General features: G+C 41.1%; 1 protein-coding gene across 1 annotated transcript in view; it reads right to left on the bottom strand.

Annotated features, from left to right (window-relative positions):
• Positions 1–12,363, bottom strand: part of SIAH3 (siah E3 ubiquitin protein ligase family member 3) — a 144,601-nt gene extending 132,238 nt beyond the window's left edge. Inside the window, exon 1 of the mRNA XM_056555405.1 lies at positions 11,558–12,363. Within this exon, the coding sequence (XP_056411380.1) occupies positions 11,558–11,692 (135 nt within the window). The 5' untranslated portion in view covers positions 11,693–12,363. The remainder of the gene's footprint in view (positions 1–11,557) is intronic.
• Between the last annotated feature and the right edge of the window lie 10,395 nt (positions 12,364–22,758).

Below are 22,758 nucleotides of genomic sequence, written 5' to 3'. Positions count from 1 at the left end.
CATTGGTGGGTGATTGGTGCCAGGTTAGTATGTGTTTTATTCTTTTTCATTCCATAAATACAGTATAACATTTATTTTCCGAATACTACTTTAAAGGGGTGCTCGGCTGGAATTTTTTTTTTAAAATCAACTGATGACAGAAAGTTAAACAGATTTGTAAATTCCTTCTATTTAATAATCTTAATCTTTCCAGTACTTATCAACTGCTGTATGTTCAACAGTAAGTTATTTTCTTTCTAAATTTCTTCCACCAGTTGATTTAAAAAAAACATTTTTCCAGCGGAGTACCCCTTTAAGTACTTCTGATAGGTTTGATTATTGTTAATATCTATATTATTAGTTATAAAATCTATTATTCTTTTATAAAATGAAGCATACGTTTGTAGTAGAAACAGATATTTATGTAATGCTTCTAAGTGTAATGTTCATTTATTTTTGTATTCTTCTGTTTAGGTGTGTATTCACACACTTGTATGTTCAGATCAGTTTGTAATTCTCCCTGGACAGGGAATGGTTAATGCTCTGAATGAATGAGAACTCAGGTGAGGTTATTTAACCAGAGTTCTCCTGCATTCTGGCGCTGGTTATTGTTTAATACACTTCCAAGTCTGCTTGAACGTGCACCTTGTATTTTTCCTGTGAAATATCTTAGTTTTGGCCATGGTTAAATAGTCTTGTTTATTGTAGATTTTAGTCTGTGTTACATTTGTCGGTTTTAGGATTAGTATGTCCGCTAGTATGTCTGCTAGCATGTCTGCTTAGTCTGTGTTTACACTGTGTTAGTCTAGTATTACCTGTGCTCTGTATGTTTATTCCTGTTTGATATCCTGGAGTCTATATTGACTCATCCGATTCTAGTCCTGAATTTTGTGTTTTTATATTTCTGTTTCCTACTAGGTCAGCATACTGATCACACAGTGATGTGTGCCCCGCTGGCTAGTACTCTATTTGGTTTTATTATGCCGTCTACTAGTTTTGTGGAGTGGGGTGTCCAGTTTGTTTGTTCTGTGTCCCAGTGTGAACAGTGTTCTATGTTACCTGATCAGTTTAGTGTTTTAGCTCTGAGTTTTTAAATTCATCCCCTGCATTTCTTGGATTCTGCTGTATACCTGTTCCATACCTAGTCTTGTTAATTGTATCATGTCTGCAGTTTATCTGGATTCCGGTTTCTAAACTGTTTGTTTATACACTATATTTTGCCTTTTCCTCAGATCCTATGCTGATGTTTTGGTCACTTTTGAATGCTAGCGGTACTTTCACTCTAGTGGTAGCATGAGATGGAGTCTACAACCCACACAAGTGGCTTAGGTAGTGCAGCTCATCCAGGATGGCACATCAATGCGAGCTGTGGCAAGAAGGTTTGCTGTGTCTGTCAGCGTAGTGTCCAGAGCATGGAGGCGCTGCCAGTAGACAGGCCAGTACATCAGGAGACATGGAGGAGGCCATAGGAGGGCAACAATCCAGCAAAAGGACTGCTACCTCTGCCTTTGTGCAAGGAGGAGCAGGAGGAGCCCTGCCAGAGCCCTGCCAAAGGACCTCCAGTAGGTCACAAATGTGCATGTATCCACTCAAATGGTCAGAAACAGACTCCATGAGGGTGGTCCACAGGTGGGGGTTGTGCTTAAAGCCCAACACCATGCAGGATGTTTGGCATTTGTCAGAGAACACCACGATTGGCAAATTCGCCACTGGTGCCCTGTGCTCTTGAGAGCAGGTGATAACAGGATCACACTTAGCACATGTGACAGATGTGGCAGAGTCTGGAGACACTGTGGAGAACGTTCTGCGGCCTACAACATTCTCCAGCATGACTGGTTTTGTGGTGGGTCAGTAATGGTGTGGGGTGGCATTTCTTTGGGGGGCCGCACAGCCCTCCATGTGTTTGCCAGAAGTAGCCTGACTGCCATTAGGTACTGAGATGAGATGCTCAGACCCCTTGTCAGACCATATGCTGGTGCAGTTGGCCCTGGGTTGCTCCTAATGCAAGACAATGCTAGACCTCATGTGGCTGGAGTGTGTCAGCAGGTCCTTCAAGAGGAAGGCATTGATGCTATGGACTGGCCCGTCCATTCCCCAGACCTGAATCCGATTGATCGACATCATGCCTCGCTCCATCCACCAACACCACATTGCACCGCAGACTGTCCAGGAGTTGGCGGATGCTTTAGTCCTGGTCTGGGAGGATATCCCTCAGGAGAACATCCACCACCTCATCAGGAGCATGCCCAGGCATTGTAGGGAGTCATACGGGCACGGGGATGCCACACACATTACTGAGCCTCATTTGGACTTGTTTTAAGGACATTACATCAAAGTTGGATCAGCCTGTATTGTGATTTTCCATTTTGATTTTGAGTGTGACTCCATACCCAGACCTCCATGGGTTGATAAATTTGATTTCCATTAATAATTTTTTGTGTGATTTTGTTGTCAGCACATTCAACTATGTAAAGACGAAAGTATTTCATACAATTAGTTCATTCATTTAGATCTAGGATGTGTTATCTTATTGTTCCCTTTATTTTTTGAGCAGTGTATTTGTATCTTGTCTGGTTTATCTGTTCTGGTGTTTGTATTCCCGTTCTGTTTCTGGCCTGTGACCGAGTATGTATATTATTTGTTTTTACGCTACTATACTGTAGCGCAGGGAGGGACCAGCTCCAAGTTGTCGATTCACTGCTTAGGGAGTATGGGCAAGTAGGCATTTGGTCATGACAATAAGAGTAAGCAGCAGTACAGTGATTTTTAAGAATCAAGGTCTTATAAAATATAGCTAAGACATTGTACATGGAAAAGTTGTGCAACTAGAAAATGACAGGCAAACCAAACAGAAGGAACTTTTCATTCTACACAGTTTTTTAAATAGTGACCATACTGTTACTCTTTGTTGGTTAAATAAGGGCACTAGTTTTTTTTTTCTTATAATTTTGCTATTTTTATTACATTATTATTATTACTAACAATATCGATTTCATTCTTCAGGGGAGAAATCACATACTGTATTTCAGCTAAACTTAATTAGATGTGATTCATCACATATTGTACTGCATTAAACATTACATTATTCCTTACTAGAATGTCAGATATGTTTGATACATTTGTTATGTAATACAACAAAGAGTCAAAACTAGAACAGAAATTCAATAAGTGAATTGATGATCAGCACTCCTGACATGATGCATGTATTTCTTTTCGGAAATGAGAACAAAACCTATCATATCAGCACTATAATGATTGGGGATAGTGGGAAATGGAATCTGAACTATTAAATGTGGCTTTCCAATGAAGACTAGATCAATACCTTGAAAAGCTGCTGAGAGTAGAAGGTCCTGTTTTAAAATGTATAAAAGACACAATTGCCATAGAATCTCCTGAGCCCAGCTATTTAATACAATATAAAGGGTCTAACAGAACTTAGCAAAAACCAAATAATTTAAAGGGAATGTGTTGCCCCTATTTTTTTTTCTGATAAGAGCCAGATACTGAAACAAATTATTTTTTCTAATAAATTTCTATTTTCTTTTTTGTTTGATTTTTTTGTACATTACTATGTGAGCTGCCTGAGCTGTTTCACAGCAATTAGAGATATTCTTTATTAAAAGCCCCAAGAACATAGGTAACAATTGACATTCCTATTCACTTTTGTGTTTCACTAACAAGAGCATTCAAGCATTTCTGTCAAAGACAGGAGTCCCTGCTCCTGTAAGTACTGAGAGGCAAGCAATACACTGCATGCTCACTGCTCAGCACACATTTACTGGTCCTGGAACAGAGTGCCCAGTGCTCTGTGCATTCCCTGCTCACTGTTCTTGGGCAAAATTAGTGTAAGTTTGAGCCTTGTTCACACACACATATTCACAACATTCTTATGCTATACAGAATATACTGTACAGAAAATATTTAACCTGTTTAATCTGACAAATTTAGAACATATAACCCTTCTAAAGAGGCCCTTGGCTATGTGGCTCACTCCATGTAGTTCCTATCTAGTCACATTATAGATTGACCATGTTCTATTAACACCTTCAGTGTCTGAGCCTCTTATCTTTCAAGGCCAGGGAGCTGTTAACTCTATGGAATATGTCCAAAAAAACATACATTAGATTATCATAGAGTATAGTGAAATGTGAAATCCGTACAAGATAAAAGCATCAGCATATGATTAATGATAGCACTGTATGACAGATCCTTGACATTTTAAACTATTCACTGCATGCCATTAGCTCCCTTTCATACTTCCCACTGACTCAGATGCATTAGGGTCTGCTGTGCAGAATTAAAATGTATTTTAAAGTTACACATACAATAATGTCTCCAGTCTTGAAATAGGCTTATGTTTTTTTTTTCCATTTACCTGAAGAAGTTATCCAGCCTTTGAACACTGATGGCCTATCATCAGATCATGAAGATAAGTCATTAATATTAGATTGATGGGGGTCCATCTTTTGCCACCTACACTGATCAGCAGTTTGGAGAGGCAATGGTGCTTGTGCAAGTGATGCAGTCTTTTTAACATTTACATCAGCTGCAAGCCTCTTCTCACTTTCAAAAGTTCTATGTACCGCTGTAACTGGATCTACTGTGTCAGTGGCATATTCAGCAATAAAAAAGCATATACTGTTAAAATGCCTCTCACACACACACACACACACACACACACACACACACATATATATATATATATATATATATATATATATTACTAGAAATAAAAATATAAGAATGTGTCTGGACATGAAACTGGAAACTGGCCTGGTTAAGAGGAAAAGTAGGTCAAAAGGAGCAGTACTATGAGTAGCGGTGATCCAATCTGAAATTCAGCACAGCAACAGTCCTCTGCAGTCCACACAACAGCACAGATTGGGTACACTTGCTGTTATTACCAGATTCTGAGACTATATGCACCTTGGGGGGGGGGGGGGGGGGGGTCGGGTCATTTAGCCAAAGTCTGCCCTGTACATTAATACATAGTATCCATTTGGCTTCTGTCTTGAGCAGAGCAGAGCCCTCTTATTGGTCCCAGCCTTTACTAGCACCCTTTTCGATGCCAAATAATTTTAATGCTTGTGGGTTACCTCCATGTTCTTCCAGAACATGTTGAATTACACATGGAGAACCATTGTAAATCTTTAGGGAATAGGTATGCTCCCTGAATTTTGTGTGCATGTGGCATATAGTGCCACCTATATAAAACATCCCACATATACACACAATTCTGTAACCACATAATTGGTACAATAGCAAACAAAAACTCTTAAACATGCATACCATTAAGGAATATGTGCACCAATTACAATTTCCACACTTAGGTTCCCAATGGGGCTGTAGCTACACAACCAATCTTGATTCTGTACCTTGGATGTAAATCTACTACAGGTAAGCATTTCACTCTCTTGAACAACCCCAGTGGTGTTATCTGTGCTATTTTTGCCAAAATTGTATCCCTTTTGATCAGGTACCAATGTTTACACACTGCAGCATCGGGCACTACTACATTGCCTCTTTGTTTTTTACTGTAAAAGAGAAAAAATATAATCTATCCTATTTAGATGCATTTTTTCTAAGACAATCACCCCTATTTAGAATTCTGTCAAATAATTCTCTAGACGTTCTTTCAAAACTTTTTTGGGTGCTATTGGTACTCCGCAACCACAAGAACTGTCAGTACAGTACAGAAATGTTTACATGCTGTGGTTGATAGCTGTAGAAATGCAGCAAAACATTCCCTGCAGTAGGTTTCTTATAGCTGACTATTTGTAATTCATCATTTTCTACTCTTACAAGGACATCACATCAAGGAGTTCCAATTCAGTGTCGCTAGCTTTTGATGTGAAGCGTAAATTCATATGGGAATTCCATTTGGAGATTGCAGAGAATCAAAGAGGTCATACCCACCACGATCAGACACTTATCCCCTATCCTGTGCAGATAATTGCAGATGTTATAGGCTCTGATTTATCTCTTTGTCCAAGACAAAAACTGGTCTGATTTTCTTATAGCAACCAATCACAGCTCAGATTTTATTTCACGTAAGTTTAAGGTGAGCTGTGATTGGTTGCTTGGAGCAAATGACTGCACTTTTTGGCATCTGCACCTAATGTGCTGGCAATGGTGGCAGCGGCAGGAACAAGAGGCAGTGAGGATACTTTATAAGCATTGACCTTAAAGGTGGAATTTTTTTTTTTTAATCAACTGGTGCCAGAAAGTTAAACAGATTTGTAAATTACTTCTATTAAAAATCTTAATCCTTCCAGTACTTATCAGCTGCTGTATGCTCCACAGGAAGTTAAGTTGTTCTTTATTGTCTGACCACAGTGCTCTCTGCTGATACCTCTGTTTCTGCCAGGAACTGTTCAGAGCAGCAGATGTTTTAGTTTTAGAACAATCTGATTGGCAGTTTCATTAAGCCAATAAAATAAAAAATAGTGTCATGTGAAAAAATGTATTTGTATACCTTCCTCTATGTTGATTTAAAGGGGTATTCTGGGCAAAAACATTTTATCCCCTATCCAAAGGATAGGGGATAAGATGTCTGATCGCGGGGGGCCCGCTGCTGAGACCCCCCGTGATCTCCCTGCAGCCACCCGCATTCTATGCGGGGACTGAGTCTCTAGTTTCGGACGGCTGCCACGCCCCCTCCCATAGACATGAATGGAGGGGGTGGGGCATGGCGTGACGTCACATCCCCAGTCCCGGAAAACCTGGAGGTTTCCAAAGCTGGAGATTAAGCACCCTCATAGAATGCGGGTACCGCAGGGAGATCGCGGGGGGTCTCAGCAGCACCCCCCCCCCCCCACGCGAACAGACACTTTTGGATAGGGGATAAAATATTTTTGCCTGGAATACCCCTTTAAGTTCTGTCAAACTTCACAACTAGTACTGTCTATAGTTGGGTACTACCTATTTCAGCTTAGAACCTAATCGCAGTCTTGAGACCTGAGAGTGCAACAAAAGTTCCTCATCAGTTGCTATGGATCCTTTTATAATAGTTTTTCATGTAAAAGTATCACTAAACATCTTAGTCCATTCTATGTTATGAACATTAGACCGAGCACTGCACGATAAGATGGCTTCTTAGTGTTTTAAGCAAAAGCAGATTCGTTTACTAAAAAAATTTTAGCAATGGGTTCACAATTAGATACAACGTGCAAGAACATCAAGTCATTTAAAGCTTTTCATTCCAGAAAATTACATCTAATAGTCTGTTTCAATGTCCCTAACAAAAGGGACCTGTCAGAGTAGCTCTTTGTTATTGACAGAGTGTAGCACATTTCTTCATTCCACATCTCTTTGTTTACATGTCTACCTGCTTCCCACACAATGACATATATATATATATATATATATATATATATATATATAGCAGCCAAGTAGCTGATAAACAGTTCTGTAATGAATTCACCATGAATAATACCCATACACTAAATCAATGCTACTGCTGATTCGATTAATACAATGAAAAACTCCGTGAACTATATTTCATGTTAACTCTGATTAAAATAAAGAACATTTGGACATGTATTACACATCAATTAGATATAAGGTAGCAACAGTACTTAAAGCGCTAACAAACAAGTGTAATGTGAAAGCAGGCAAGTCTTCAAAGTCATTTAGGAACACGTGCTTAATAAAGAACAATTGTCATATACTATAACTCTATATCATGTATTAAATGTATGTTACTTACTGACCTATAGGAACATTAGTCTAAAAAGATGCACCTATAGTAATTATTGTCCTATAGGGACATTATACTTACATAACACCTACTGACCGATAGCAACATTAGTCTAATATTATACACCTATAGTCATACTAACCTAAAGGAATATCAGTCTATCATACACACCTATAGTGATTACAGTCCTATAGGAACCTTATACCTGCAGTAATTACTACTGACCTATAGAAAATTAGGTAAAAAATATACACCTATGGAAATTACTGACCTATAGGAACATAAGTCTATAATATACACCTATAGTGATTACTGACCTACATGGACATTGGTCTAATAATGGACACCTATAGAAATGACTGCCCTACAGGGACATTATACCTATGGTAATTGCTACTAACCTATCAGAACATAATTCTAAAATACACCTATAGTGTTTTTTAAGTAACCTAGGTATATTAGTCTAATGAGATACACCTACAGCATGGTAATTATTGCACTATTGGAACATTCTACCAAAAGTAACTACTACTGACCTATAGGAATAATAGTCCAAGAATATGCATAATATACTATAGTAATACTAACCTATAGGAACATTTAATCATATACAGCAATCAACACATATAGTAATTATTGCCCTATAGGTACATTAGTCTAATAATTTATACTTATAGAAACTATTACTGACCTACAAGAACATAATATACACCTATAGGGATTAGTGACCTATAGGTGCATTAGTCTAATATTATTCACCTATTGAGATTACTGAACCAGAGGAACATTAAGTCTAATAGTATACACATATAGTAACTATTGGCCTACATGGACATTGGTCTAATAATGTACACCTATAGAAATGACTGCCCTATAGGGACATTATACCTATGGTAACTGCTACTAACCTATCAGAACATAATTCAAAAATACACCTATAATGTTTTTTAAGTAACCTAGGTATATTAGTCTAATGAGATACACCTACAGCATGGTAATTATTGCACTATTGGAACATTCTACCAAAAGTAACTACTACTGACCTATAGGAATAATAGTCCCAGAATATACATAATATACTATAGTAATACTAACCTATAGGAACATTTAATCATATACAGCAATCAACACCTATAGTAATTATTGCCCTATAGGTACATTAGTCTAATAATTTATACTTATAGAAACTATTACTGACCTACAAGAACATAATATACACCTATAGGGATTAGTGACCTACAGGTGCATTAGTCTAATATTATACACCTATAGAGATTACTGAACCAGAGGAACATTAGTCTAATAGTATACACCTATAGTAACTATTGGCCTATAGGTACATTAGTCTAATAATTTATACCTATAGAAACTATTATTGACCTACAAGAACATAATATACACCTATAGCGATTAGTGACCTATAGGAGCATTAGTCTAATATTATACACCTATAATAGAGATTACTGAACCAGAGGAACATTAGTCTAATAGTATACACCTATAGTTATTATTGTCCTATAGGAACATTAGTCTCATAGTATGCACCTATAGTGATTACTGACCTGTGGGAACATTAGTCTCAATATACACCTATAGTAATTATTGGCCTATAGAAACATTAGTCTCATAATATACACCTATAGTTATTATTGTCCTATAGGAACATTAGTCTCATAGTATGCACCTATAGTGATTACTGACCTATGGGAACATTAGTCTCAATATACACCTATAGTAATTATTGGCCTATAGAAACATTAGTCTCATAATATACACCTATAGTGATTACTGACCTATAGGAACATTAGTCTAATAATATGCACCTATAGAGATCACTGACCCACATAAACATTAGCCTAATAATATACACCTATAGGGATTACTGACCTACAGAAACATTAGTCTAATCATATAAACATATAGTAATTATTGACCTATAGGAACATTAGCATACATCACTAAATGACCCCCCCCCCCCTCCTCTTAAATGTAGCTGAACATCACTGGACTAGACTTCACAGTATATAAGCAGCTATTTTTGACCTTAGGTCCTATCATTATATCAAAGCAAAAACTGAGGCAGAAACTACTTCTTAGAACACCTCTAATGACTGACATAGAGAGAGTAAATCAGATAAATAGATCGATCTGAGGTACTTCACATAGGATCACAGTAAAGAGAAGAAGAGGAATAGGGACATTACTCTAGCTGCTATAGCTCACACTGAGAACTGTTCTTCTTCAGCACCACTGATAATGGACAGCACTAATAACTGCTTCCCCTTGCTGTAATGGGCTGTTTCTGTTTAAACCTATATAGCAGTGGTCTCCAAACTATGGACCTCCAGATGTTGCCAAACTACAACTTCCAGCATGCCTGGACAGCCATTGCTTCAGCACCACTGATAATGGACAGCACTAATAACTGCTTCCCCTTGCTGTAATGGGTTGTCGCTTGTTTAAGCCTATATAGCTGTGGTCTCCAAGCTGTGCACCTCCAGATATTGCAAAACTACAATTTCCATCAAGCCCGGACAGCCATTGCTTCAGCACCACTGGTAATGTACAGTGCTTATAACAGCTTTACCCTTGCTGTAATGGGTTCTTTCTGTTTAAACCTTTATAGCAGTGGTTTCCAAACTATGGACCTCCAGATATTGCATAACTACAACTTCCAGCATGCCTGGACAGCCATTGCTTCAGCATCACTGATAATGGACAGCACTAATAACTGCTTTCCCTTGCTGTAATGGATTGTTGCTTGTTTAAACCTATATAGCTGTGGTCTCCAAGCTGTGCACCTCCAGATGTTACAAAACTACAATTTCCACCAAGCCCGGACAGCCATCGCTTCAGCACCACTGGTAATGTACAGTGCTTATAACAGCTTTACCCTTGCTGTAATGTGCTATTTCTGTTTAAACCTTTATAGCAGCGGTTTCCAAACTATGGACCTCCAGATATTGCATAACTACAACTTCCAGCATGCCTGGACAGCCATTGCTTCAGCACCACTGATAATGGACAGCACTAATAACTGCTTCCCCTTGCTGTAATGGGCTGTTTCTGTTTAAACCTATATAGCAGTGGTCTCCAAACTATGGACCTCCAGATGTTGCCAAACTACAACTTCCAGCATGCCTGGACAGCCATTGCTTCAGCACCACTGATAATGGACAGCACTAATAACTGCTTTCCCTTGCTGTAATGGGCTGTCTCTTGTTTTAACATATCTAGCAGCGGTCTCCAAGCTGTGGACCTCCAGATGTTACAAAACTACAACTTCCAGCATGCCCGGACAGCCGTCGGCTGTCCGGGCATGCTGGAAGTTGTAGTTTTGCAACATCTGGAGGTGCACGGTTTGGAGACCACTGCTATATAGTATCAGTGCAGTTATCAAGAGCTATCAACACTTACAAGTCGGCACTTGATCTAACATTGTCATTGACTACAGGCACCTACTACTTTGGCTACAGACAGTGTATATCAATAGCATCAGGAACCCAAAACTTCCTCTGAGACCGAACAACATCCTTTAGAAGTCTGATCTGTAAACCCATCACGCACCTATGGTATAAGTGGCATTGATCATGCAGGAGATATAAAGTAGCAGCTACCGCAGCCAGGTAAACATGTCCTCAGCAGCACATCAACTTAACGCAATCGCTTCCCCAGATTAAAAGACATTCGCCTGCAGTTGTATTTTAGCATGCAAATTCAATTATGAATCCTATTATGGCTGCTCTGAAAAGCACCTCTTACATAAGACCCTGCTAGAGCAGCTGAGCAGGGAGAGAAGCAATGACTCAATAGGAAATTACGAACATCTAACATTAGGTAAAGTGGCGTGACCAGCAAGGCTTTCCAGGGTAGACTCACCTTTGAGTTTTGTGTTGGGCTAACCACACAGACCAGTTGTCCAGCTGAGGAGAAGACTCTCTTTGCCTGATAATGCTGAAACCTCAGGTGGATAAGATCTAACACTGCCCCAAAGCACTGAGTAAAGAAAAGCATCACAACAACTTTCTGCCTCTTCCCCTGTCTTCTTCAGGGCTATGGAGAGAGAAGAACCTGTCAGTCCTATAGAGGAGGAGAGGAGTGTAGCCTTGTATGAGCACTACACTCCTGCACAGCCTAGCATGCCTTCATATTTATCATCAAAATAAGACGCTTAGAATCTTGCAGCAGTCGACTGACCAATGGAAAGAGCAGGAATGTTATCCTTGAGGACCAGAGGCAGCCAATAACAAATGCCTCCCCCTACTGAAGCTCCCTGATGAATAGAGGTAGTGCTGGGGAACGTACTCCAGCACATTACCATACATCAGCGCATCGCATTAATCTTTCTATTACAGACTAGCCTAGCCAGCATTACACTGAAGCCTGCAGAAATTGATGGCTTAATGTCTTCATTTATTAATTGACTCACTTCACTCTCACTTTAGCATCGGTAGGAGAAAAATAGAATCAGGCATCGGGAACTGAGCGAAAGTTAAAGAGCAGATGAGCTGCGGTTTACACTTCGTATAGCAGCTGTGATGGCACTCAACGTTTACGATGGGTATTTGATAACGAGCGCCAAAGAAGATTTCCATACGGTGTCACTGGTAGGATCTTCACGAGGACCTGCCAATCTCTGGTGGGGCTGCAGGAGAGACAATGCTGCCCAAGCAGAGAGAGAGAGAGAGAGAGAGAGAGAGAGAGAGAGAGAGAGAGAGAGAGAGAGAGAGAGAGAAAAGACACCATAGGCAGACAAGGGCACCGGAATAATATGCAGGGAACATAGCTACATCTAATGTACAGTTGTGCATCTAAAAATAGACCTGGCATGATAAGTGATTAATGCATGAACACAGAGTACTGAAAGTCACAGAGAAGAGAGAGGTCTTGTAACTGGAATATACACAGTGCTGATCTGCATGGGGGCATGCAACACATTGCTCTTCATATGTATTGTTATTTGACTGTACACTGAATATATTACTCCTGTTATACGGATCTTATGGTTTGCCGGGTATGCCTGGCTTGTTTTGTATTCTTCATAAACTTTTAATAAAAACTATTCATTAAAAAAATAAAAAATAAATGTACATTGTTCTAGACCGGAAAAGGGGGAGGGCAGATGCCAGAGAATAATGAATGCTTTTTTACAGTTTCTAAATATCCTCAGGTATTATTAGGAAAGGTCAATAAGAGATAGGGCAGCTCAATTGCTTAACATGAAGAGGATAAATGGGGAGTCAAGTGCATGGATAGGCGGATAGGTGTTAGTTTACTCAAGGAATTGTAAAATCGGCAAGACTTGGATTTGATGGCTACACAAGACTTAGTGCATGTCCTTTTAATTGGCATCCATGTTCTGGAAGTAAGATACTAGGTTTGAAGGAATTACAGGGTGGGCACTGCTGGAAACTATGATTTCCTATACACAGGAGCGAAAAATATATCGATGTAGCAGAGAGTGACAGTACCTGGGGTGCACAGTTTTTATAAAACAGGCTTCAGATATCTATGTATCTGGTAAGAGAAAAATAAGCCACACTTACTTGTAAATTCAAAGATCCGGGAGGAGAGTTATCAAAACCTGTGAAGAGGAAGAGTGGTGCATTTGCCCATAGCAACCAATCAGAGGGCTTTTTTTCTTTATTCTTTATTTTTCTTTTATAAGTGAAAGAAGCGATGTGATTGGCTGATGTGGGCAAGTGCACCACTCTTCCTCTACACAGATTTGGATAAATCTCCCCCAGTCTTTAATTTGAGTCCATTAAAACAGGCGCTTCCTCTAGCAGGTAACTGTAATGTCCCAGTACAGAACAGGATTCTGTACTACCCTTAGGCCCTGTCAGGTTGAGTCCCTCAGTGACCTGGGGGCTCTCCTGCAGTGTCTCCCCTGCTGTTCCTGTAATGTCATTTATTATAATGGGATTGTAGTCAGTGCCCTAATGTATAGTTAGTATAAAGTATCTGTGAGATGCTGTGAGATGTTGTCTAAAGGACCTGTGAAATGTCACGTTACATTTTATGTTATCACATGATGTTACCCAGAGGGCACCTGATTAACCTATCACCCACAGCTTGACCAATGGGCTTTGGCTCAGCCCCCTCTATATAAGGGGGTGGCCATTACAATTCTGTTTCTTATGCTCCCTGCTGAGGAACAGCAAACACCAGAGATCTCAGTGCTAGTGACCAGCACCTGGAAGGCCTCAAATCTACAGTCATTCCAGTAAGTCCAAGTCTATGTCTGCTGTCGCTACTACCTATTGTCAAGTCCCGCCTAAAGTCAAAATTTTAAAGTCTATTACAAGTCTAATTGGTCCCAGGAAGCTGTGAGGTCCTTCTGTGTTCCTGGCCACCTCTCTGGGATTCTGACCTAGCTGTGAAGATAATAACATCTATCTGAACTCAGTTAAGCTTTTGTTAAAACATACCTGGTTGTGGACTCTCCTCTCACTACCTAGTCATTGGAATAGCGGAGATACCGTTCATTTGGTTCCGGTACCCAAAAAAAAACTCTGGCGTCACGAACATTAGGGGTTAACAACACCTTGCCCTGAGGATTAATACCATCTTGCCCCTCCACCTACATCGCTACACCCCGTGGCCCGCCATACACCGTGGGTCACCACATAACCGCAAAACAGCTGTCGCCATCTACCTTTTTGTCAGTGTTGTGCTAACCACTGCCTCTCTGTTCCTTGGTGTGTTTTATTGGACTCAATTTTAACTCCATGGGGACGAAGGGCGTATGCATACGCCCTCGCGTCCCGTCACTTAAGGACGGAGGGTGTATCCATACGCCCTCGGCATTTCCCATCACTGCCGCTCGCCGGGCGGTGATCGGACCGGGATGCCTGCTGATATCTATCAGCAGGCATCCCGTGGCAATGCCTAGGGGGGTCCTGAGACCCCCCCATATCGGCGATCGCAGCAAATTGCAGGTCAATTCAGACCTGCGATTTGCCGCGATCCGGGCAAATCGGGTCACTGGTGACCCGATCTCCCGGAAAATAAGACTGATCGGAGCTGTCAGAGCCAGCTCCGACCAGCCTAAAGTATAGGAGCAAGGTGGCAGTGTTGACCACCAATCGCAGGAGGGGGGCGGGGGGGTTAGAGTTCATTTCCCCCCGCTCTGCGCACCGATCGAAGTCGGTACAGAGCGGGAGGAACACGGGCGGCGAGGGGGGGAACATGGCCCGGCTTACCCGGACCTGCGGCGGCAAAGGCGGCAGCATCCCGGGCAGCGGCGTCATCATCTGAAAGGCGGCCGGAAAGTGCGTCGGAGAAGGCTGCAGTGAAGATCGCGATGAGTGATCTTCACTGTGGCCTTCTAAAAGCTGCAAAACTACAACTCCCAGCATGCCCACACAGCCAAAGGCTGTCTGGGAATGCTGGGAGTTGTAGTTTTGCAACATCTGGAGAGTCACAGTTTGGAGACCACTGTGTAGTGGTCTCCAAACTGTAGCCCTCCAGATGTTGCAAAACTACAACTCCCAGCATGCCCAGACAGTCAGGGATGCTGGGTGTGTAGTTCTGCAATATCTGGCCCTTCAGATGTTACAGAACTACAACTCCCAGCATGCCTGGACAGTCTGGAAGGGTGGAAAAAACCTACACTTTAGTGAAATTTTTTTTTTTCATTTACACATCCGAATTTAACGAAAAGTCGTCAAACCTGTGGTGTGTTAAGGCTCACCGGACCCCTTGTTACGTGCCTTGAGGGGTGTAGTTTCCAAAATAGTATGCCATGTGTTTTTTTTTTGTTGCTGTTCTGGCACCATAGGGGCTTCCTAAATGCAACATGCTCCAAAAACCATTTCAGCAAAACTCACTCTCCAAAATCCCATTGTCGCTCCTTCCCTTCTGAGCCCGCTACAGCGCCCGCCGAACACTTGACATACACATATGAGGTATTTCCATACTCGAGAGAAATTGGGTTACAAATTTTGGGGGGCTTTTCTCCTTTTACCCCTTGTAAAATTTCAAAAACTGGGTCCACAAGAACATGCGAGTGTAAAAAATTAAGATTTTGAATTTTCTCCTTCACTTTGCTGCTATTCCTGTAAAACACCTAAAGGGTTAACAAACTTACTGAATGTCATTTTGAATACTTTGAGGGGTGCAGTTTTTATAATGGGGTAATTTATGGGGTATGTCTAATATGAAGGCCCTTCAAATCCACTTCAAAACTGAACTGGCCCCTAAAAAATTCCGATTTTGAAAATGTTGTGAAACATTGGAAAATTGTTTTTGAACTTTGAAGCCCTCTGATGTTTTCCAAAAGTAAAAACATGTCAACTTTATGATGCAAACATAAAGTAGACATATTGTATATGTGAATCAAAATTTTTTCATCAAATTTGGGAATTTTTCACCAAGAAATGATGCAAGTATCGACAAAAATTTACCACTAACATAAAGTAGAATATGTCACGAAAAAACAATCTCTGAATCAGAATGAAAAGTAAAAGCATCCCAGAGTTATTAATGCTTAAAGTGACAGTGGTCAGAATTGCAAAAAATGCTCCCATCCCTAGGGTTATAATGGGCTCCGTCCCCAAGGAGTTAAGACTGGATCTTTTAATTTACAGATAAGTGCCACTAATAATTTATTAACTTTTCTCTTACTTCATACATTGATTCTCTAAGTAACTTTGCTTAGTTGAAGCTGTTTACAATGTGCTATGCATGTGGGGCAGAATTACATTACAATTTAAAGATACTCGTTCACCTCCAAAACAACCCCTCCTAAGCTAAAGTCATTGCTAAATAAGTTTAGATACTGTGATTCTAAACCCCACTATAAGGCTAGGTTCACATCTGTGTCAGAAGTTTTGGGCTTAGATTGCAGATTTTATTCTGAAGCAACAAATGGAGCAGGTCGGTCCCCTGCACAATGGACACCAACAGATCCCTGTAGACCCCACTAAAGGGATCTCCCGCTGGTGTTGGTCCTTTTTCTAGATTTTTAAAAAGAAAATAAATACTGTATACAGTGTTATTTTTGTCCCTACATTTAAATGGAATCTGCAAAGGAGGTCCAAAATAAATGTCCAGAAGCAGATGCGAATCTAGTCTTAGCCCGCAAACACAGTAATCTTAGTAGTCCCCTCCATTAAATCACTGTGCTCCCATGTCCTCTCCATGCATCAGCATGCCCCATTTGTGAGTAGAAAGATAGAAATTACAGATCCAGAATTGGCACCTTTAAACCTATTTACTAATGCCTGTAGTTTGGGTGTCCCTTTTATCTAGTCAAACAAATGTCAAATGCAACACATTTTGTATACAAGTCTTTTTGTGGCACACACAAGAAATTGTTAGACTGTCATTAAATAAAAACAGTCAGAAAATGCATTTGTCTAAGAAATGTATCTTCTTGCCTTTTCTAAAAACATGTATGGCATTCTTTCAGCAGCCTTTTATGAATATTATTAAAATGTTGATAATCCTAGAGCTAAATACAAGAGCATAACTAGGACAGAGCTGGAGGGATATGTGCCCTGGGCACTGGGGCTTTAGTGCCAACAAGCCACACTGTCTTTGCCAGGGTATTTAGATATAGGGAAAAGGCAATAGACTGAAACTTTGCCGCAGGTGAGTGAAAGCCTAACTACGCCTCTGCTTTATCTGCTTTTGTATCCACTCTAGCCGGTATAAATTGGGCAGACATTGCAGACACAGATATCAATTCCTACTGCCACTAGAGTGTTACATAGGTCATGTGATAAGGCTCAGAAAAACATATACTGTATAACATCCTCACATTGTCAGCAGTTTCTGACCAGTTTAGTGCAGATAAAACTCTGCCATTTTCAGGACACAACATGTTTTTACAGCTCATGTTTTCACTGACGAGTTCACAGTACCGGACGGACATGGAAGCAAATGTCAGGGTATCATTTTAGTTTTTGTATAAGACCAATCAATTAAAGGGTCAAAGAGTTAATGAAACTAGAGCTGGGACGTGACCCATCATAATAAGGAGTGAATGTGAGGCTGAGAGCTGAACATTGACGTTATATCATTTGACTGGAAACAACCTGAAAAGACCTTTGGAGGAGGTAAGTGCAGGACAAAGCTATTGCTCAGGAAGCTCATTACATTGTATGTCATTACATTGTTATGAGGATTGGTCTCCAGTGCAAATCAATACTGTAGTATTTTATTTGATAGTGTTCTGAGCAGAGTGGAAGACATTTACATAATGGAGACACTTGGTCATTGTAATGTAATCAGCTTGTAGTGGGGATCAGTTTATGCTCTGAGGTTTATCTAAGTTCTTCTTTACCCAGGATACATGAGAATTACACTATTGGCGATTATATTTTAAAAATGTATGACAGAAAATGGGAAACTTTAGCGTACAGTAGCTTTGTAAGCATCACAGTAATTTAGGAAATTGAGGCTTACTGAAATTAAGAGACGCACGTACCGAAGCTGAATAGGAAACATCAACCATGACATTTAGTGAAAACATCTGTATTATACTTAGTCAATAAAAATCCATTAAAGTTATCCAATGAAGAAGAAAAAAAAATCTATAATTTTGTAATACAGCTTACATTTTTGTTAGTTTACCTCCTGTTCACCTTTTTTGCCATCTTATACAGTATTTTTAGTATATGAATTGAAGAATGCCTCACTAAGGTAATATAGTAAATTTGTCTGTAGGTTTTATTGTAATGTAAATTGCAGTGGAATTGGAGGGCCGAATCTACTATGTCTGAGCATGACCTACTACCGTGTTTCCTCAAAAATAAGACGATAAGACGTACCCATAAAATAAGCCATACCAGGAGTTCTATGTAATAAAACAAAGAGACAAAAACAATCCAGCACTCAGAAGGATATTCTCAAAGTATAAAAAAAAAAGGACTGCAGTTTGTGGCAAAGGGCTCCACTTACTTACTTACTGTGGGGGGATGTGGATAATTCAACACTTCCCTCCTCCTGATAGGTATATAGGTCTCTCTAGTCAGAGTGTACCTCACAATTGGCATAGATAATCAACATCCACGGAGGGTACTGAGATTAATAGAGATGAGCGAATCGAAGCTGACGAATCCGAATTTGTTAAATTTGCAACAAATCCGAATATCGACGCAATTCTATTGTGCAAATCGCTTCATTAAACTCCATTTAGTGTGGTCCAGGCTCCACGGCATCTAAAATGGTGGATCCACATGTGGGGACATAGGGCAAGGAACTCTGGGAAGGCGGGTAGGCGGGATGACCCTGAATCACATGCAGGATGCAGCCTATCAGCAGCCAGTTACCCCTGAGATGTCACAGCCCTATATAATCGGCAGCCATATTGCGGCCAGTCACCTCATTCATTACACTGCAGAGAGATAGGACGGAAAGTCTGTGTGTGTGTTACACAGAAAAGTTTTTCCAGCAACATTTCGCCTCCTTGTCACATCAGCGTTGTGGTGGACAGAGAGGAGTGCTTTTTTTTCCACTGAAAAGGATTATTACTGAAGCCAGTAACCTCCCAGTCACTTATTACACAATTGTATTACAGAGAGGGGCAGAGAGCTGTGTGTTGCCTTATACATTTCAACAAGCTGCCTCAACTTCATAAACCTTAGTAGAGGAGACAGGAATAATTTTTCAGCGCAATTCTGTGTCTTTGTTCCACAACAAATCATCCATCCCTAATAATCTTTGACAGAGTGCAATTTTGGGTTTAACCCCTTAAGAACCCGGGGTTTTTCCGTTTTTGCATTTTCGTTTTTTCCTCCTTACCTTTAAAAAATCATAACTCTTTCAATTTTGAACCTAAAAATCCATATGATGACTTATTTTTTGCTCCACCAATTCTACTCTGTAATGACATCGGTCATTTTACCCAAAAATCTATGGCGAAACGGGAAAAAAAATCATTGTGAGACAAAATTGAAAAAAAAAACGCCATTTTGTAAATTTTGGGGGCTTCCGTTTCTACACAGTACATTTTTAGGAAAAAAGGACAACTTCTCTTTATTCTGTAGGTCCATACGTTTAACTAATGATATATTTTTATAATTCGGACATTTCCGCACGCCGGGATAGCACATATTTTTATTTTTATTTACTGTTTTTTTTTTTTATTACATTTTTTTAAACTTTTATCAGGGAAGGGATTAAATGATCTTTATTCACTTTTTTTCACTTTTTTTTGCACTGTTATAGCTCCCATAGTGGCCCCGCGTTATAGAATGGGAGCGGACTCATGATGTACCGGTACGTCATGGGTCCTGTAGGGGTTAATACACAGCTTTTTGTGTGCTCCAGCACTTTTGTGTACTGCTGGTTTTGTGCAAAAATAAGTTTTTTAAGCGTACTGTAGCGCATCTTTCTGCCCTCATAAGTGCATACCACATGCCTACATATAAGTAGTGTACTGTTTTGTAGTTGTTAATCTGTCAAATTCTGTGAAAGTCTAGGCAAAAGTAATCACCGGCTGGTGTTTTACTCCAATACGTTTGACAGCCAAAAGTAATCCCCGGCTGGTGTTTTATTCCAATTCGTTTTTTTACGCGTAATGTAGCGCATTTTTCTGCCCTCATAAGTGCATACCACATACATAGACCTAAGTAGTGTACTATTTTGTACCTGTTAATCTGTTAAGGGCCTAGGTACTGTGAAAAGACAGCCAAAAACAATCACCAGCAGTTGTTTGACTCCAATATGTTTTTCTAAGCGTACTGTAGCACATTTTTCTGCCCTCATAAGTGCATACCACATACGTACATCTAAGTAGTGTACTATTTTGTACCTGTTAATTTGTTAAGGGCCCAGATGCTGTGAAAGGCCAGGCAAAAGTATTTAACGGCTGGTGTTGTACTCAAATACTTTATTAAGCATACTGTAGCGCATTTTAATGCCCTCATAAGTGCATACCCCATACGTACATCTAAGTAGTGTACTATTTTTTACCTGTTAATCTGTCAAGGGCCTAGATACTGTGAAAGTCCAGGAAAAAGTACTCACTGGCTGGTGTTGTACTCAGATACTTTTTTAAGTGTACTGTAGTGCATTTTTCTGCCCTCATAAGTGCATACCACATACCTGCATCTAAGTAGTGTACTATTTTGTACCTGTTAATCTGTCAAGGGCCTAGATACTATGAAAGGACAGCAAAAAGTACATACCTGCTGCTGTTCTTGACAAATACAGTTTTAAGCGTAGTAAAGCGTATTGTACTCCCCTCGTGTACGCACTAAGTATGCCAGGCAGAGAAGTGCCAGGATGTGCATAGAGGAGTGGCAGAGGCCTAAATTCATCAGGTCGCAGCAGACTAGGGGCGAGTGGCAACAGGAGTCACAGCGAGAGGCCTGAGCTCCCGGTATCATCTGCCGTCAGCAATTGGTTAACACGGTCATCCACTTCATCACAAGTGACATCTGATACCCCCAGTCAACAGTCAGTGGGTTCCTCAGACACAACCCTCAGTTGGAATGGCCCGGGAGCAGTCCCTGTCCTCCCATTGCCTCTGTCCTATGCTGTTCCCTCAGCTAAAGAAGTATCTTATGCTGTGGGTTCAGCTCCACTTTTCAGTGAGGATGATCTAATAAGGGACAGTCAGCAGCTACTGCCAAGCCAAGAAGTGTAGAAGACATCCGTCGCTTCCTCCGCTAGGCAGGCAAGTAGTGATGAGGAGAGGGACGTGGGAGGTGGTGTTGCCAGCGTTCAGGGTCCTGAAGCAGACACTGATGAATAACCTCGGACATCAGTGACGTGCAGACACAACTCGATGATGATGAAGCCGATCACGCTTGGGTGCAGAAGGGGCTTCATCATCATCAGGAGAAGAGGGTTGCAAGATGCCCGTGAGCCACCTACTTCGGGGCAGCCTACCTTCCCGGTAGGTAGTGGAACAGGGGTTCCTGGAGACGGTGGCAGTAGCAGTCAATTAGTGCGGACTGTAGGTGGGAAAATCAGAGACTCGGTGGTGTGGCAATTTTTCATCAAGCATCCGGAGGAGGTTAACATAGCTAAATGCAAGATATGTCTGCAGAAGGTGAAGCGTGGCCAGGGTCCCAATGTTGGCACCACGGCCCTGCAGCAGCATATGCTTTACCACCATAAAGCGGCCTGGGAGAACCGTGGCTCCGATGTAGTGGTCACGTAGTGGTCACGCATACGTGCTGCATCATGCAGTGGCATGCCGCTCCCTCTTTCAGCCAGCCAAGGCTCCACCACCTCAGCCAAGGGGAGCTGTGTGTCATACCCTCCTTCTGTCACTCCAGATGCTCTTTCTCCTCCTACTTTTAGTCAGTCATTTCTCCAACAATCCATCAACGAATCCATGTCCAAAAGACAACAGTATGCACCCACTCTTCCAACGGTGCAGAAGCTGAATGTGCTCCTGTCTAGGTTGCTAGTGCTGCAGTCTCTCCCTTTTCAAGTGGTGGACTCTGCACCTTCCAGAGAACTGATGGCTTGTGCCGTGCCGAGGTGGAGAGTGCCAAGCCATCATTTCTTTGTGAAGAAGGCAGTACCAGCCCTGCAGAATTTTGTGGAAGAGAAGGTGGGCCAGTCCTTGAGCCTGTCGGTGTATACCAAAGTGCACGGCAGCGCCGATGTCTGGAGCTGTAACTATGGTCAGGGACAATACATGTCCTTTACAGCTCACTTGGTAAATGTGGTTCCTGCACAGCCACAACACCAACTTGGACAGGTCACGCCACTTCCTCCTCCATGCAATCAGGCCATTGGTCCTGTGACACCATTCAGCCACTATATGGTCTCCTCATGCTTCAGCCACCTCCAGGCTGTGCCATTCAGACACTATATGGTATCCTCATGCTTCAGCGAACTCCAGGCTGTGCCATTCTGCCACTGTATGGTCTCCTCATGCTTCAGCCAACTCCAGGCTGTGCCATCCAGACACTATATGGTCTCCTCATGCTTCAGCCACCTCCAGGATGTGCCATTCAGACACTATATGGTCTCCTCATACTGATGCCACCTCCAGGCTCTGTCATTGTGCCGCCATTTGTACCTTTTTTACACCCAATGAGAGGGAGGGCAAACTGACCTACTACAGAGGCATCCTATTTAGTCAGTTGGCTGATGCCTATCAGCGCCAT

Source organism: Hyla sarda, chromosome 2 (assembly GCF_029499605.1).
Source record: "Hyla sarda isolate aHylSar1 chromosome 2, aHylSar1.hap1, whole genome shotgun sequence".
NCBI lineage: Eukaryota > Metazoa > Chordata > Amphibia > Anura > Hylidae > Hyla > Hyla sarda.
Note: the sequence above shows the minus strand (reverse complement) of the source record. Positions and strands in the feature narration are given on the sequence as shown.